We start from the raw sequence: 16,743 nt of genomic DNA, 5'->3' as shown, positions 1-16,743 counted from the left end.
ACAGAGTTAATTAGTAAACTACAAACTGCTTATTGCAAGACCCACGGCACCTTCTGCTTACCCCAGTCATGGTTGTTATCTACCAAAGGGGAAGGGAATTATTGCTTTGTTCTTCATGATTAAAAATTTGTGTAAAATTTGTAAACCAAGAGACAGAGCTCTCTATAGAAGTCTACTTTAAATACAATGATGGGTGAAGATATTAGAAATAGGATAATTGTAAACAAGTGCATCTTTGCATCCACTATTTTATTACAACAACTTCTGAGAGAAAAATAATACCATTCAAATTTTTTTTAGTCAAGGAAAAAAACGTGCATAAGATCTATCTTTCTGGTGATTACTTATTTTGCAAAATAGGTAAATTACTCCCATAAAGATTCAAACAAACAAGTATTCTAAGGCAAGAGAAAGAAGACAGTTACCAGGTCCAGTAATTTCCTCCTGTCATTTTCTCCAGTCTTTGGTAGAGACATCTTATATAAAATGTTATTCAAACGAAACTTCAGGGAGAGTCCCTGAATTTGTATGGAATCCCCCCATTCAATTAGAATGCCATCTTCATGTCCTTCTAACATACGAATTGTCATCTCAGATGATCTAGAGGTGAGCTCCTGCTAAAGCAGGCTGAGGGAAAAGTAGGGTGGGAGAAGGAGAAAAGAGACTTTCAGGCTGAGGAACAATGTTTGTGTAAGCTCTGAGGCTGGATATAAGATTTCTTTGAGGGACTTGGGTTGTGGCTCAGTGGTAGAGCGCTCACCTCGCATGTGCGAGACCCTGGGTTTGATCCTCAGCACCACATACAAATATAAACAAGTGAAATAAAGGTGTTGTGTCCAACTACAACTAAAAAATAAAAATAAAATTAAAAAACCAACAAGATTTCTTTGAAACTGAATGAAAACAAAGAACAAAAGATAGAGTAGAAAGAAAAGATATTTGAGGGGCTAGTATAAATGTAATACATCAAGATGAGTTTGGTGTCTACCCTAAGATCAGTGAAAACCATTGAGAGGTTTTAAACACGTGAGAGACAAGATTAGACTTGCAATTCTAAAGGATCATTCTGGGGAAAATAACATCATGTGCCTTTTGATAAAACAGACCATCAATGACATGGTATTCCTACCAAAAATAATAAACCCAACCTAATCATTAGGATACATTAAATATACTTAAATTAAGAGATGTTATCAGGAGCTGTTAGTGTTATTCTTGCAGCTTTCCAAATAAAAAGTTTTATCAAAAGACAACTGGCTGCTGTGGGCAGGATTAGACTTGAAAAAACTGGTTAGGAGGCTTTAGTAGTAGTATAAAAGATGATAATGACTATGGGAACACTGCAGAGAAGTGACTGGTTTCTGGAACTGTATAGAAGCTAACAATGATACAGCTTAATGAAAAAAAATGAATAAGGGGGAGTTGTTAAGGGGGTTATATCTAAGTTAACTCCCAGTTCTCTAGTTGTTTTTTTAACAGGATGCCAATCATTAAGATAGGAAACTAAGATAGGAAATTTAGAGGAAAACCAGGTGGGAGAAGGTTTGTTCTTTTTACTGCACTACATCTGATCATGACTTCATTTTGGGGCATGCTCACTTTTGAAGTGATATCAAAGGCATATCCAAAGAGAGAAACTGAGTCCTCTTTTTGAATACATGAATCTGGAAACAGAAGAAATCAACTAAAGATACACATTTGTGGGCTGGGGATGTGGCTCAAGCGGTAACGCGCTCGCCTGGCATGTGCGGGGCGCTGGGTTCAATTCTCAGCACCACATAAAAATTATTTTATTTTTAAGATGTTGTGTCCACCGAAAACTAAAAAATAAATATTAAAGAATTCTCTCTCTCTTAAAAAAAAAAGATACACATCTGTTAAGTTATTATTTGAATGATTTTTGAAGTCCTGAGCATTTATTAAATATCCTTGATGGACACACAATGACTAAGCAGCGAACACTGAAAAATTCCAATATGTAACAGCCAGTTAGAGGAAGACGAGTCTCTGAAATCTATGGAAAAGAAAAAGTAAGAGAATGAAGAGTAAGTAATCATGGAGGCTGGTGCAGCTGAGTGGCTGAGTCATCTGTGATTTTAGTTAAAGCTGTTCTGGTGGAGCTGTGTGGGCAGCTGTAACTAAGTAAAGCTTGTACAGCACTCAGAGACATTGTGATGAGGAAAGGGAACTTGAAAAGATTAAAAAATGTTTAAATTTTAACTTAGAAGTGACTGACTTTTATTAAATGGAAAAGAGTGAGTTAAGATGTAAAGATCTGAGATAAAGGAAAGAGACAATAATAATTTAATAATAATAATATAATACAATTAATTATAATAATGCAAAGACTGAGAAGATGAGACAGGGTGGGATCCAAAGATGATAAAATGATTCATTCATACAACAAATATTTACTAGGAAGTGACTGTAACTACATGCCAAGAACTATTTTAGGCTCCAGGAAAACAGCATAGAATGAACAATATCCCTGCCCTTAAGGAACATATCTGGAGGAGAAGACAATAAATAAAACTGCCTATGTAACATAATGAGAAGTGCTCTGAAGGCAAAGCAGGGTGAGGCACAGGGAGGGAGAGAAAGGGTATACTATTTTAAGAAAGTGTGTCTCCACAAGTTCTGGCCAAGCGAGACACTCTTTATAAAGAGCTGTATAAACTGCCAACCTTCCCACTAGTGTAACTTCCCTCTGAGTAAAACAATGGCAACAGAAGAGAGAGTGGAATGGACTCAACTGTGGAGCCAGGGCTGTGAGAATAGAACAGATGAAGATAAGACTGAAGAGGAAGGGAGACACGCCCCTGGGCCTGTCTGACCAACTCTGGTTTGGCTCACCCAGGAAATCCTCACAAAGCAAGTCAGGTCCTTTTGGGAAAGGAAACCCTCAAAGTCTCTTGTGTTTTATTTAAAAAGTAATTATTTAAGTATATAGCTGTTTCCTTATCCCAAGCATAGTTGAGTCTTTCACTGCAATGTCTTTCTCCCCTGTGGATTATAAGTTCTATGAGGACAAGAAATCAGTCTTGCTATTATCAGAATCTGTGGTCCAGAACAGGACAAATTCTTAATAAACACTGAATGAATGAACAATTTGCTCTTTGTGGGGAAATAGTACCATAAGAGTATTTTAATTAATTTATCATGTAAAAATTCCACTGCCCTACTCCTCATTATGAATAATACCTGTGGATGGTCAATGTATTAGCTTTGCATAAAATGTAAACTGAAATTATCTCAGACCTTATCCTCAAACCACCTTATTATATCCTTATCTCAGGAAAAGGAAAAAAAATCAATGGTTGATTATAATTTTTCTAGATAGTTCAGAGGTTATCACTGTAAGTAATTATGACATTCAGTGATGTCTTCAGGAATAACTGAAATAAATTAGATGGTTTACTCAGCTAGGTATGCTTTTAAGCTCTTAAATCTGCTTTAGATAGCTTAAAGCTATCATTTTTCTGCTCCTGTGAGTATACTTGATTCTAAAAGTTGCCATTTTTCTTATAAACTGCTACTTCTAAGTAGTAGCAAGCTGGGAAACCAATTTCCTAAAATGAAATCTTAATTAAGTATAAACAGTGATGATTGTAGGCCCAAGGTAATCTATCTGATTTAAGACATAAACCTGGGCTATGTATATAGTTGTATGATATCTCAAGTTGACTAACATGAAAATAATGTACATACTAGAAAGAAATGTTAGACTCTGCAATGTCAAGTCCCTGCAAAGGCAGTTAAATGATCCTAAAATGAATTCTTGGGCTCATCAGTCGGTCATTTATTAGCTCTATATGAATTAGCAAGACAGATGAATTATACATGACCTTAGTTGCACTGAGCAGATGCAGGAACATTTTACAGAAGCCCAGAAGAAGTTATAATAAAGAAGTCAATCAATAAATCAATAGGAAACTTTCTACCAACATAGCCAAAGGAAATTATTTTGGTAAAGAACATTTTTGCAGATAAAGCAAACTTATGGGACAACACATAGGTAGTGGTAAATTTCAAACTAACAGGTACCATTTTCCAGCTAACCTAAAGATAATTTTGTCTCAGTATATAATAGCACATACCTTTGAACAAGTGGCAAAGGAAGGAAATTTAGGGTAGAAGTCATATCCAGTCCGCAGTCCAACATAATGGTGGTTGATTTGAATTTGAGCACATTGCATGGTAAGGTTGGGTGACCCGACAGGCAATACTGCAAAGAAAATTACATAATTTTTATCAATATTCATTACAGAAAAAGTCTAAGTAAGGTGAAGTAACAGCATGTAAGTTCAATTATATCTCTACACAACCTTCACTTAACTGCTTGGGCACTACTTTTTCTCACAGTACAAAACAATCAAGTCTCAGATTATAGATCAGACTTTTTGTAAGACACCAAGCTACATCTCAGGGAAGCAGTTTCAGAGGGGCCACAGTTGTTCAAATTGGAGGGTTTTAAGGCTATGGCTATCTGTTTAGCTTTCACACTATACTTCCCAGCTGTACCTAAGTACTGCCTTAAACTGTGCAAGTCAATAAAACTCTAAGCTGAATCCTCCAACTGCGTTCTACGTTTGTTTTTTCCTCTCCTGTAACTAAGATAAGTGATTTTCTAAAGAGGACATGGTTAGAAAGGTTGGCTATTAAGCATCAGTAAAAGTTTATGGCTCAGCCTTGTCAGAAGAAATGGCTCAAAAGGCCTAGTGAGCCGCCTAATGAGCACACACTAAGCAGGAGGGTGAGCTACCCACTCCAGCTAATCAGGAGTCTCTTACCTAAGAGAGCAGAGCTTAAAAGTCAAAGGGTACAGTCTACAAGGGTGTACAAAAGAGGAGTGCTAAAGGCAAGACAAATACACTGACCTGAAGTTTTTCCCATGTCCTCCTAAGTGTAGTGGGGACAATAGCTATGCTGCACTGAAGTTTTGTTATATGGGAAACACCCTGTCACCTTTAATAATTTTACTGTGTTCTGAAAGAAACAAATGGAAAAAGGGGCAAAGACCTTTTTCCCCCACATGTAAAGTCATTCTGTAGACGCCTCCTTTGAACAGCAAAGCCAGATAATAGAGCAATCAATGTTCCTAATCCCTTGACAAATCCACAGTTTCCTTCTGATTTAAGCACAAGGACAGGACAAATCAGAGTAATTCTACATCAAAGCCCAGCCATGCACAGTCATCCACTGCTTAGGCCAAGTCTTTCAAATATTTGTTCTGTTGATTCTGTTCATGGAATGAATTTTCTCCTTTTTCCCAGAGGACATTATAGGAATTGATGATTTCTTTTAAACTGCATGTTCTAAAAATGAGGAGGCTAACAGCCAAGAAATTGTGGGTGTTTTTACAAGCGTCTTTATTCCAAGTTTATGTAGAATGGTTACATTTTATCAAATCAAAATTTCTCACATGTTCTGAAAAGCTACAAAAGTATTTATGATGAAAACAACAAATTATTTAAAATTGTAATCATCTTTCAAAAGTCTAGGATGCATTTTTTGTGTACTTAAACTTTACATAAGTTCCTTCTTTGATAGATATCAGAACTACAAATTAAGTCAGAGATAACCCTATCTCACCTACACTTGATTCCCCAATGATAGCTGAAGTCTTTATCCCTAGGCAAATAATATCTGTCACAGATAGAGACTACCTCAAAATAAAGACAAAGCATCATGTAAGATTTCTTCCAATCATAGTAAATGTTCTAATAATAGTTTTCCTATATCTCTCCTTTCAAAAGTAAAAAAATAAGGTATTCAGAAAAAACTCGGAAGGAAATAAAACAAAATGCATATAATGGTCGTTTCTGGGTGAAAAGATTATGTTGCAATTTTTTTTTCCTCTCAGCTTTCTCTATTTTTCAAACATTCAGCAATGAGTATTTACTATATTTTTGTAATCAGAAAACAAAAGGTAAGTGAAAATTGAGCCAGCCATACAGAATAAATCTTTTTTATTTTCACCCTTAATTCTAAATTATGGATAAGAAAGCATACCAGAAGATAGATGACCGATATATAAAAGGTTCTGCTCAAAAGATTTCAGCCAAAGAAGTGAGCTGAAAGATCTCACATTTGTTACTGTTGTCTAAGGACAAAGAAAGAGGAAGAACCAAAAGGAAGAAACATGTTTCAGAGCATATAAAAGTGTAAGACCCTGATCTCATCAGCCTTGGATGGATGAGGAAACTGCTTCATATACTTTGAGGTTTGTCTGAGAAGAGCCAATAACACATTGAGCTCCCCTGACTCTCAAGGGCCCACCATTGCCTCCCAAACTGCACTGTGGTCACCTGAGCACACCGAGACCCAGGGAAAGCCTCAGTTCATGCTACTAATAAAGAGGCACCTACAGGGTGAGGATCTCATGAAAACTGAAGGAAGATCAGCAAAGTAGAAGAAAGGGAGCTGGGGGAAGGAGGACAGGAGGAAAAGGGAAAGCTCTGGTCAGTGGTATTAGCCAAATTATACTGTTACTATATTGTTTATATGTATGAATATGAAACAACAATCCCACCATTATGTACAACTATAATATATGGGAAAAAAATAAAAAGAACAGATCACTAAAAAAAAAAAAAAAAAAAGCACTCACTGAGTACCCAGAGAGTGACTGCCTCCAGAACCACCCTCCGTAAGCCTCCAGGATGCTGCCACTGACCTGCTCAGCAACACAGTGAGGGTCGTAAGAGAAAGGCACTAGAACAGAAGTCATCATGTGAATCGAATCTTAAAATCAGAAATCAGTCTTTACTACAAAAAGTTTGAAAAAAAATTGGAAAGAAAAATACAATTCACCAATCCCATTCTCTTCATAATCCGACTTTCATTTTTACAGATTATCATTTTGTGTGCTGCTTTTAAAAATCATGACGACGACTTCCCTCACCTATGCAGCACTGACTTCAGGTTACTGACTAAGTAAACACCATGGCTTATCAGGCAGTCAGTCACTCCCTCACTGCTGAGCATCTGGGGCCGCCTCTAGTTGTCAGGACTATAAACACAGCTGTGCTGGTCGCTTTAGTGCTGAGGCTTTTTCCATGCTGGACTACTTCTTTAGAGGATTCCCAGAAGTGGCATTAACTAGGTCAGAAAATATAAAGCATTTTATGCCTCTTGAAATCTGCTGCCAAAAGGCTTTCCAAAAAGCCTTTTCCTACTTACAACTGTTACATAGCAGATCTGTTCCACTGTTCATACATTATAGCCAGACCATCTAGAATGTCACCAATGCAAATATAACCTTAGTAGTAGCTACCTGAAGGTAATTAAATGGTCCTAAGGAAAGTCAACTATTTGATAAACAGCTTTAATTTTAACATGCAATTTGGTGAAGTTACATGTAGCAGGAGATTGGGGTAACACTATCTAGGCTCTAATTCTAGTAGCCCTCATCTATAAAAGATGTCACAAAGTGTGATTTCACAAGACTCAGTTTTCTCATCTGTGAAATGAAGTAGATTTTATCCTCATAGAATTGTTGTGAGGACTAAATGAATGGACACAGCACCTAGCACATAATATGTGTTCATTTTAGTTGTACATTTATAGTATCATTAAGGGGAACAAGAGGTCACTTAAGTTTGGTAGAAGGAATTTATATTGTATGGTGGCATTTACTAGTATATTAGACATTTGTGTTCCCCTAAGACTAGGTATAATCTTTTTGGTTTATACTTCTAATATATGAGGACTTATGTCTTTTACCACTGTTAAAATACAAAACGAAATCATTAGCCATTATCACTGGTTGTGGGAAATAGTCTGTCTTTTGCAAAAAGAACCACAAACTTAACATGATACATGTTCTTTCTCCCAGTATTGTTTAAAGAACTTATAATAATGTTCAGTTATTATCATATGGTGTTTAGTAGGTGTCAGGCATTCTGCAAGAAATTCACATTTAATTCCTTTAATACCATGAGGTAGGCAATATCTTCCTATTTTACAAATAAAAAAATAAAAAAGAAAGATTATGAAACTTGCACAAGGTCCCAAAGCAGTAAGAAGCCACACCAGGATGTGAACCAATGAGAATGAGCTCTAGAGTCAGGGCACTGGACCAATACACCACACATACCATGTTACAGAGACAGAAAAGAATGGTCAGAGACCTAATTTTTGTTTGTTTTATAGAGATGGTATGCTACTTTAAGTTGATGAGAATATAGTTTATAGTCCAGTTCTAAACAGAGTTAGCTGACTAATGTGTGGCAAAACAAAGCTCCAAAAGAGATTAAATTACTTTGTTGGGCAGTCCATCATAAGCAGTAATTTCCTTTGTTGAGTTTTTTCTTTCCATTCAAAAAAGTAGAAAGATACTCTCACTATAAACAATTTTAATGCTGAAATTGCCTTTAAATCTCTAATGTAAACCTATATAACCTTCAGATTGAGTTAATGCCAACAACTCTTTCATTCTGTTTCAGAATGAAACTTTTTTTTTTTTTAATAGGTGGTAGTGTTAATAAATGAGTTTCATCAGTTTTCTTCTTTTTTCTCGTTTCTTTAATTAACCACTCATATACCCACTGTGGAAACCTACTAGAAAAGAGAAAAGACGTTCAGCTTGCTATTCTCCCTGGCAGTGGAATAGTGATTTTGGTTGTTTCTGATTCAAATCCACCTTTAAAACAATAATGAATTTTAGGGAATTGTTTTTATCTAATGGTTTTGCTTCTCAGTATATTAGAAAAATCTATTACTATGATTCATACATAAGTGAATATAGGAGAAAACAAATCTCAGTAGATTCAGAAAAATATTTAAAAAGAACTCAGCACCCATTCAAGGTAAGAATTCTTACCAATCTCTATATGAAAGGTTATTTCTTTAATTTGATAAAGAGTTTCTAACCAAAATCTTATGTCATGAAACCAGAGAAACTGTCATTTCAAAGTCAAGAAAAAGTCAAGGATACCCACTATGACTGCTAACTCAACACTATACTGAAAATGCCATATAGTGAAATAAGAAAAATAAAAGAAAATGACTACTAAAGAAAAATGAAACTGCCATTATTCACTTATGAGAAGACATTCTAAATATAAACTATTACAACCAATAATAGCTCATCAAGATTGCCGGATACAAAATTCAGTACATTAAACTTAAGTGAGTTTTTATGTGGCAACAGTAAATAATTAGTAAAATAAGAGTTGGGCATGGTGGTGCATGCTTATAATCTCAGCCATTCAAGAGGCTGAGAAGGAGGCTCACAAATTCAAGGTCAGCCTCAGCAATTTAGTGAGGTCCTAAGTAACTTAAGAGAGATCCTGTCTAAAAAAAGAGAATTGGGAAAAAAAAGCGGGGTGGGCCGGGGGGGCAGGGAGGCGTTGTAGCTCAGTGGTAAAAGCACCCCTGTGTTTAATCCCCAGTACCAAAATAAGTAAGAATTGTAATACCATTTATGTGGCAAAAATTAAAATGTATCATAAAAGAAATGGTGTATAAATTTTTACATGTTAATGGAAAAAGAAAATTAGTTACAAAAAATAATAATTCTTTCCAAACTGTTTTTTCATGGAACTTCAGAAACTTACATATGGAAGAGTCAGGGGTAAGAATAGCTACCCAAACACAGAAGTACAATAATTAGAGAGGATGTTCACTTTCTGGACTTCCAATTTACTACAGATGGACATTCCTAATCTGAAAATCTGAAATTAAAAATGCTACAAAACCTGGAACTTTTTGAGTACTGACATTTGAGCACAATTATTCTTACTCTGTGAACATCATTAGTAGTCTTCTTTAGGCTACAAAAGTTTCATGGTACCCCCCCCCCCCAAAAAAAAATTCAGAAGATCATAATGGACCATTCTTTTGGTATTAATAATTAAGCATTTGGTAGGGATATTTGTTACTTTTCAAGGAACTATGCTGAGTGGTAATAAGAGTTCACAATTTTCACTTTGATAATGTATTTGTCTTTGTGCAAAGTAAACAAAATTTTAAATTACTGATGTGACAATGGGAATGGAATAAAAGGAGATGTTACCTCATGAGAAGAATGAGTCAACAAGATAAGGCCTTCTGGGAAAGTAAAGAAAAAAGAAAACTTTTAGGCTTTCAGTTTAAATGAATGAGGTTGTGCTATCAACCTTCTCCTACCCCGTGCTGGGGACTGAGCCTAGGGTTTTAAGCATGCTAAGTACATGTTCTACAATTGAGATGTACACCTAGCCCTGACACTAGTGCTTTTAATAAACTCCTTGAGGCCTTGTAGTCCTATAAAGTTTGGCAAAACCCTTTTCTTAAAGATTCCACAAAATTTTATAATACTATGAAAAAGAATTTCAAATGATATTGATTATTTAATTGCCAGAAATGTTATTAAGTATATTTATATTGTATACATATTCATGAGTACATAAACATTGACAATGGAAAAGGAACTCTAAATTTAAAGTAGACTCTAGCTTAGAAGATTAGGAACTGAGAATTTCATTGTATGAATTACCTTTAGTATATATTGACGAATGTGTCCTATCCTTTAATTTCATCTTCTACAACTGAATTAAGGTCACATTACTGTCACCATTTTAATCATAAAGGCCCAAGATCACACAGCTAATAACACACTGAATTTGTACTTGAACCATAAGTTCTAAATACTTCTCAAATAATTCCACTAAAATATGAGAAATAAGAAAAAATATGATAATGTATGATATAAAGAGCAACAGATTTACTTTAGAGAGCATGGTTAGGGGAAAAAAAATTCAAGCACCTTAGAAATAAAACTGATAATAGAGTTTCTTAGTCATCTAAATTCTCCCTCAATACTGAGTTTGTATTGTACTTATCTAATCCCTGCTAGAATACTTATGTAGAACAGAGAAGGGAGAGTATTCAATTTCTCAATTAAAATTACTGCCAGAGTCATTTCCATATCTCTGACTAGTTGTACACTAGCATATTTAGCATTTTTAAAACATGGTACTTCCTAATGATAAAACCACAAACTTTTTAACCTCAGACTTTAAAAAAAAAAGTAGTTTTGCTTATGCCTATCAGACTTTTAGCTTCTGTAAAAAATTATAAAATACTGGGAAAGGTTAAAGGGAACTTTGAATTCCAAATGAATCATAGAATTAAATGGAAGATCTAAAACAATAAAATTTCTGGAAAAGCACTATTCACTAAAAATAAAATGCACACCATGTACTTCATCTTAAATTTTGTAATGGTCAGATTAGAAAAGTAAAAAGGAACAGGTGAAATTAATTTTAATACTACATTTTATTTAACTCAATATATCTACATTATTATCATTTTAACATATAATCAATATAAAATATTAATGACATATTTTACATTACTTTTTTGTAGTCTTCAAAATCTGAAGTGAACTATATACTTACAATGTATTTCAATTCAAATACAAAATTTTTAACTGAAATAACTTGATCTATGCCTATATTCCATAAAATTTACTTCAAAGAGTAGATCTATTTGCCTAGGTTCTGGTAAACATACTAAAATTTTATCAATAACTGAATTATCAATTTTTTTATTTTATGCTGGGGACTGAACCCATGGCCTCAAGCCTGCTAGTCTTCACTATACCACAGAGCCACACCCTGTCACACACTGAGTGAATAAGACAACCTAAAGATTGAAAGTACTTGCAAGAATCTGAAAATAGAAAATTAGAAAAACCAAAACTCTTATGACTCCCTAAACAACATGTTAAGTTGGACAAAATATCTCAGCAGGCACTTGCTGAAGATTATGGATGCTAAGTGAAAAGAGGCCCAACAACAATCCTTAAAGGAGTACAAATTAAAACCACATGAGACACAACTAAACCCTATCAGAAGGGTCAAAATTAAAACTACACCCTATCAGAAGGGTCAAAATTAAAAAGACTTACTACCAGCCCAATAATTCAGAGTCATCCTTGGTGCAAGCATCAGTAGTTCATTCCTTTTTACTGCTTAGACGTATTCCACTATATGAATATACCACAGTTTACCTAGTCACAAAATGATGTACATTTGGGTTATTGCCAATTTTTGATGATTTTTGATGATTATGAATAAAGATGGCTAAACATTTACATACAGATCTTTGAAGGGGCTTACAATTTTATTTCTCTTGGGTAATTAAAAATAGGATTGTTGAATTATAAGGTAAATATGTTTAACTTTATAAGAAACTATCAAACTGTTTCCCAAAGTGAAAATTTATTTTTGGCTTAAAGACAGCAGAGTCAGTTTTCATTGCTGGACTGTGTGTACCCAACATTTCATTTGAGCTGGGCATAAACACTAGTTCTAATTTTGTTTCTAAGGTACTATTAGCCTGAATGAAACCCTAAATTCTTTGGGGCTCAATTTTCTCATCTGATAAATGAGGAGATTTCACTAGATTATTTCTAAACTTTCTTTTGACAAAAAAATATTGTTTCTCATTATTCCATCAATTCACTGGGTAAACCAAAACTTGGTTTTTTATATCATCTGTCATCAAGACATGTCTGTGGCACTATATTCTGTTAAAACTTACCTTCTGAAATAGAAAATAGAAGAAATAGAAGAAAATTGAACAAGCTCAAAGGAATCAGATCAATTGATCCAAATACTTTTTTTTAAGAATGAGGAACTTAGTTTTTCAAGGGCTTGCAAACTTTTCTCAGCCTTGACACACCTAAGTCATTGCTGAGGATCATCAGGAGACCCTCCATGCCTTAAATTTTTTGATACTAAGCAAAAAATTAGATGGGTGCAAAAAATTAACTATATGTAATTTTTCATGTGGCAGGGAAAAGGAAGGGCACATTCTACTGAAATAGAATCCTGGGATTACAGGTGTGTGCTACCATGCTTGTTTGTAGGAAGGATTTAAAAAGTTTGATCTTTAAGCTATGATGCTGGGAGAAAATACCAATAGATTTAATCATTATCCTAAGAAATTTGAAGGCAAAAAGTAGTTCAAGGAAAGGAAAAAATAATCAACCAAGACAAAAATTGATATCTTTAACTTACAAAGAGCTATAACAAATGAATAAGGCAAGAAATACACTCCAACAGAAAAATGGGCAAAAAAAACACAAACAAGTAACTTATGAAAGGATATAAAGGCCCAAAAATACCCATCTGAAGATGTAACAGAAATGCAGAATTAACAGAAATCCAGTAGAAAATGCAAAATAAAATTATATTAAGACAAAACGCTCAGTTTATAACTCAGTAAAGGGAAAACAGCAGCAACAACAAACCTCACCAAGAAAGTACGGGGAAATGAGGCCTTTCATTTTCATTTTGTGGGTAAAAATGAAAGCGCTTCTAAAGATTATATTGAATCATAATTTAAAATATGCATGTGTGGTCTTTGAACTAGTAATTCTACTTAGGATTTGATACTAAGCAAAAAATTAGATGGGTGCAAAAAATTAACTACACAGTATGCTTTCCACAGCATTGTGTGGGAGTTGGAAATGTAAATCAAAATGTTCAACAGTAGAATAAATCCATACATTATACTCTAAAAATATTCAAAATGAACTATAAAATATTCAAAATGAATGTACTTATCAAAATCCTATCCTTTCATCTGTACTCCCCTTTCTTTAAATAGTAGAATTCTATTTCTACGGCCACCTAGAATGAAGATTGTACTTGCTAGTCTCACTTTGACCTAGATGTAGTCAAGTATGTAAATTTTGGCAAAGAAGAAATAAATCTAAAAAGGTATATATGCAACTTTTACAATGTATCAGAGAGGACATGTCTTTCTTTGACCCTTCCTCTTCCTTGCTTGCTAGAATATAGATATAATGGTCTGAGCTGGTAATGTCATATATGAAGTCACATACTACAGATGGTAAAACAAAAGCTAATTGTATCTTAGTCTGTACAGTGAATGCATGAACACACACATAGGTAAACATCCATGCAGCTGTTTATATGTCTTAAATTTGTCTTAGTTTTACTGTATAAAAATTCACAAACACAACTCTGAGTATCATACTTTCTAGTGATGTATCTATATTCATGTTGACCTAATTGGGAATATCCTATGTATTTATCAATTCTGGAGGAACAGGATCACTCTCTACTCCCCTATCTCAATGAAGATGAAAGCCAAGGAGTTCATTAGTGTTTCTGTTTATCTCCTATTTCACATCTGGGCATTCTTCTTATACTCGAAGACACCAGATAGTCCCACTGGGCCTCAGGATGCCTTTTGTCCTGATGAATTTGTGAACTCTGTTACTGCTTATAAGGTCCTCTGCAAAGCACTTAGCACAATCCTCTGTCCTCGGCAGTAATTTTGACTTTGTATTTGCTTTGATGCATTTGCTAAGCTCCTAATTCTTATTTTGATCATATGTCACTTTTCAAAATATTTGCTGTTGCAACTGCAGTGAAGCCATCCTTTTAAAATTACACACTTCCAAAGTTTTACTTAATTATGTAAAATATAGTTATTCTTACTTATTTGTCCCAGATTTCCAAAGGGCTGAATTTCAAGGCTTAGTGGGGTGCTTAGTCTTACTATTCTAACCACTGTCTTGTGTGAACGCCCATCTGCTGTGGCTTCAATCTACTTTTCTAGCCTTTCCTCCAAAGTACATGTAGCAAGTTTGTTCCCGCCTTACAATCAATGTGCAGATCTTACATGTTCATTATATACACATATAATGAACATGTTGGCATTCTCAAGTGATAAATTAGGAATTAATGAATTAGGAGGATGTTAGTCGGCAGAAATGTGTCCACTGTACTGCACAGCAAAAAAAAAAAAAAAAAAAAAACCACTATAATAAATTGTACTTGCCTGACACTGGAGAAACAGAATAACTCGCTTCTCAAAACGTTTTTACTTTAACTGTTCCTTCTGCCTCCAATATGACATAACCCTCCTATTCAGACATATCTGCAAGCCAAAGTACTTTTTTTTTTTTTTTATGGTACTGGGGATGAAATCCATAACCGTATACATGCACGCTAGGCAAGCGCTCTACCACTGGGCTACATTCCCTATCCCTCAACATAAAAGCCAGCTGAGATTTTACTTCTTGAGGAATCTGTGACTCTGTAGTTGGAATTCATCTTTCAAAACCCTAATCTTCCATAGGTCACTCACTATTGCTTTTATAATACATAGTGAGTGTCTTCACCAAAGAGACAAGTGAGGGCTGGGGCTGTAGCTCAGTGGCAGAGTGCTTGCCCAGCATGTGTGAAGCACTGGGTTTGATCCTTAGCACTGCATAAAAATTAATTAATTAATTAAAATTTTAGAATGACATGTGATCACATAATAGAGTGTACCCCATACAGTATGCCTACAGCTGTTAGTGAGTTACTGACAGCCAGGGTCTATGTCTATTTATCTTTAACATGTTCCACAGTAGAAAGAATGTTTCATACAAGATAGTTTCCTACAAGATAGGCATTTAGTAACATTTACTGAACTATATAACCAAACAATGGAATTTTGTTATTGCTTCTTAAATCTGTTATAACTAGTTGTTTATCATTTTTACCCCCATGGGTTCTACACAGCTTGAATCAAACATCATTTAAAAAAAGCCACCACCTGAGACTTTTTGTTCCTACAGAGATTTTTTTTGGTATGTGTGGTAATTATGTTTATTTTAACAGACTGATTTGTTTACATTTCTTGGTTTTATCAGGCTTGTCTCTGAAGTACAGAGAAACTATTTCTGGCTGTTCTGTTTTCCAAGGAAATCTTACAATTTCTTTTAAGGTCACAGAAGTCTATTACTTCCATGAGTATGCCATGCACCATGTAACACTTTCAGTTATAAAACCTATTGTTTGCCCAAAAGTCTGGAAATGGCTCACGAGATATAATTAACTGCCTAGGTCAAACAATAAAACACAAATAGATCTTCCCCTTAGAAAAAAAGTTTTTGTTGGGCTATGTAAAAGAATCACACTTTACTAATGACTAAAAATTATGGAGTAAGAGAAAAGCTAGGTATAGCATATAAATTAAAATATACAAAAATTTCAAGCCAAGTCAATATAACAGTGATGTGTTGAGTTGAAGCAGCACGTCATTCACACCAGAGACAGAACACGTACTACCACCACTCCTATCAAAACCTGTGCTGTGTGTATAAACCAATGTAATTAACCATAGAAAGGAAAGATATTTGAAGCTGGGGGGGGGGGGGAGTGGTACACACCTAGAGTCCCAACTCAGGAGGCTGAGGTAAGAGGATCAAAAATTCAAGACTAATTTGGGCAATTTATCAAGATCCTGTCTCATGGGCTGGGGATATAGCTCAGTTGGTAGAGTGCTTTCCTCACATGCATAAGGCCCCGAGTTTGATCCCCAGCAGCACACATGCACATACGCACATACGCATGCACGCACACATAAAATGATTCTGTCTCAAAAAATAAAAAGGACCAGGGATACAGTTCAGTGGTAAAGCACCTAGTATGGTAAACATCAATCGGTAAATAAATATCTGCCAAATTATATACCTACAAAACCCTTAAGAACCAACTAGGAAACCATTAAAACTTAAATTTATTCAATAAGAGACTGTATAGTGAATACAAGAAATAGATGATCATTTTATATGTAAACTATGTAGGAAGATTCCAATTCAGACACAATCAAAAAGATAAAAAGTATTTTGATGTACATTTGACAGGAAACATCTAAGAGCTATATTAAGAAGTTTAAAAATGCTACAAAGATAAATTTTAAAAATGTTTGAGCCAGGTGTGGTAGTGC

General features: G+C 34.8%; 1 protein-coding gene across 1 annotated transcript in view; it reads right to left on the bottom strand.

Annotated features, from left to right (window-relative positions):
* Positions 1-16,743, bottom strand: part of Ints9 (integrator complex subunit 9) — an 87,299-nt gene that overhangs the window by 58,688 nt on the left and 11,868 nt on the right. Inside the window, exon 2 of the mRNA XM_046423331.2 lies at positions 4,098-4,225. Within this exon, the coding sequence (XP_046279287.1) occupies positions 4,098-4,225 (128 nt within the window). The remainder of the gene's footprint in view (positions 1-4,097; positions 4,226-16,743) is intronic.

This window comes from Marmota monax, unplaced genomic scaffold, assembly GCF_021218885.2.
Source record: "Marmota monax isolate L192 unplaced genomic scaffold, Marmota_monax_Labrador192_F-V1.1 WCK01_AAM20220418_F8-fsc00347, whole genome shotgun sequence".
Taxonomy (NCBI): Eukaryota; Metazoa; Chordata; class Mammalia; order Rodentia; family Sciuridae; genus Marmota; species Marmota monax.
This window is presented reverse-complemented; position numbering and strand designations above follow the sequence as displayed.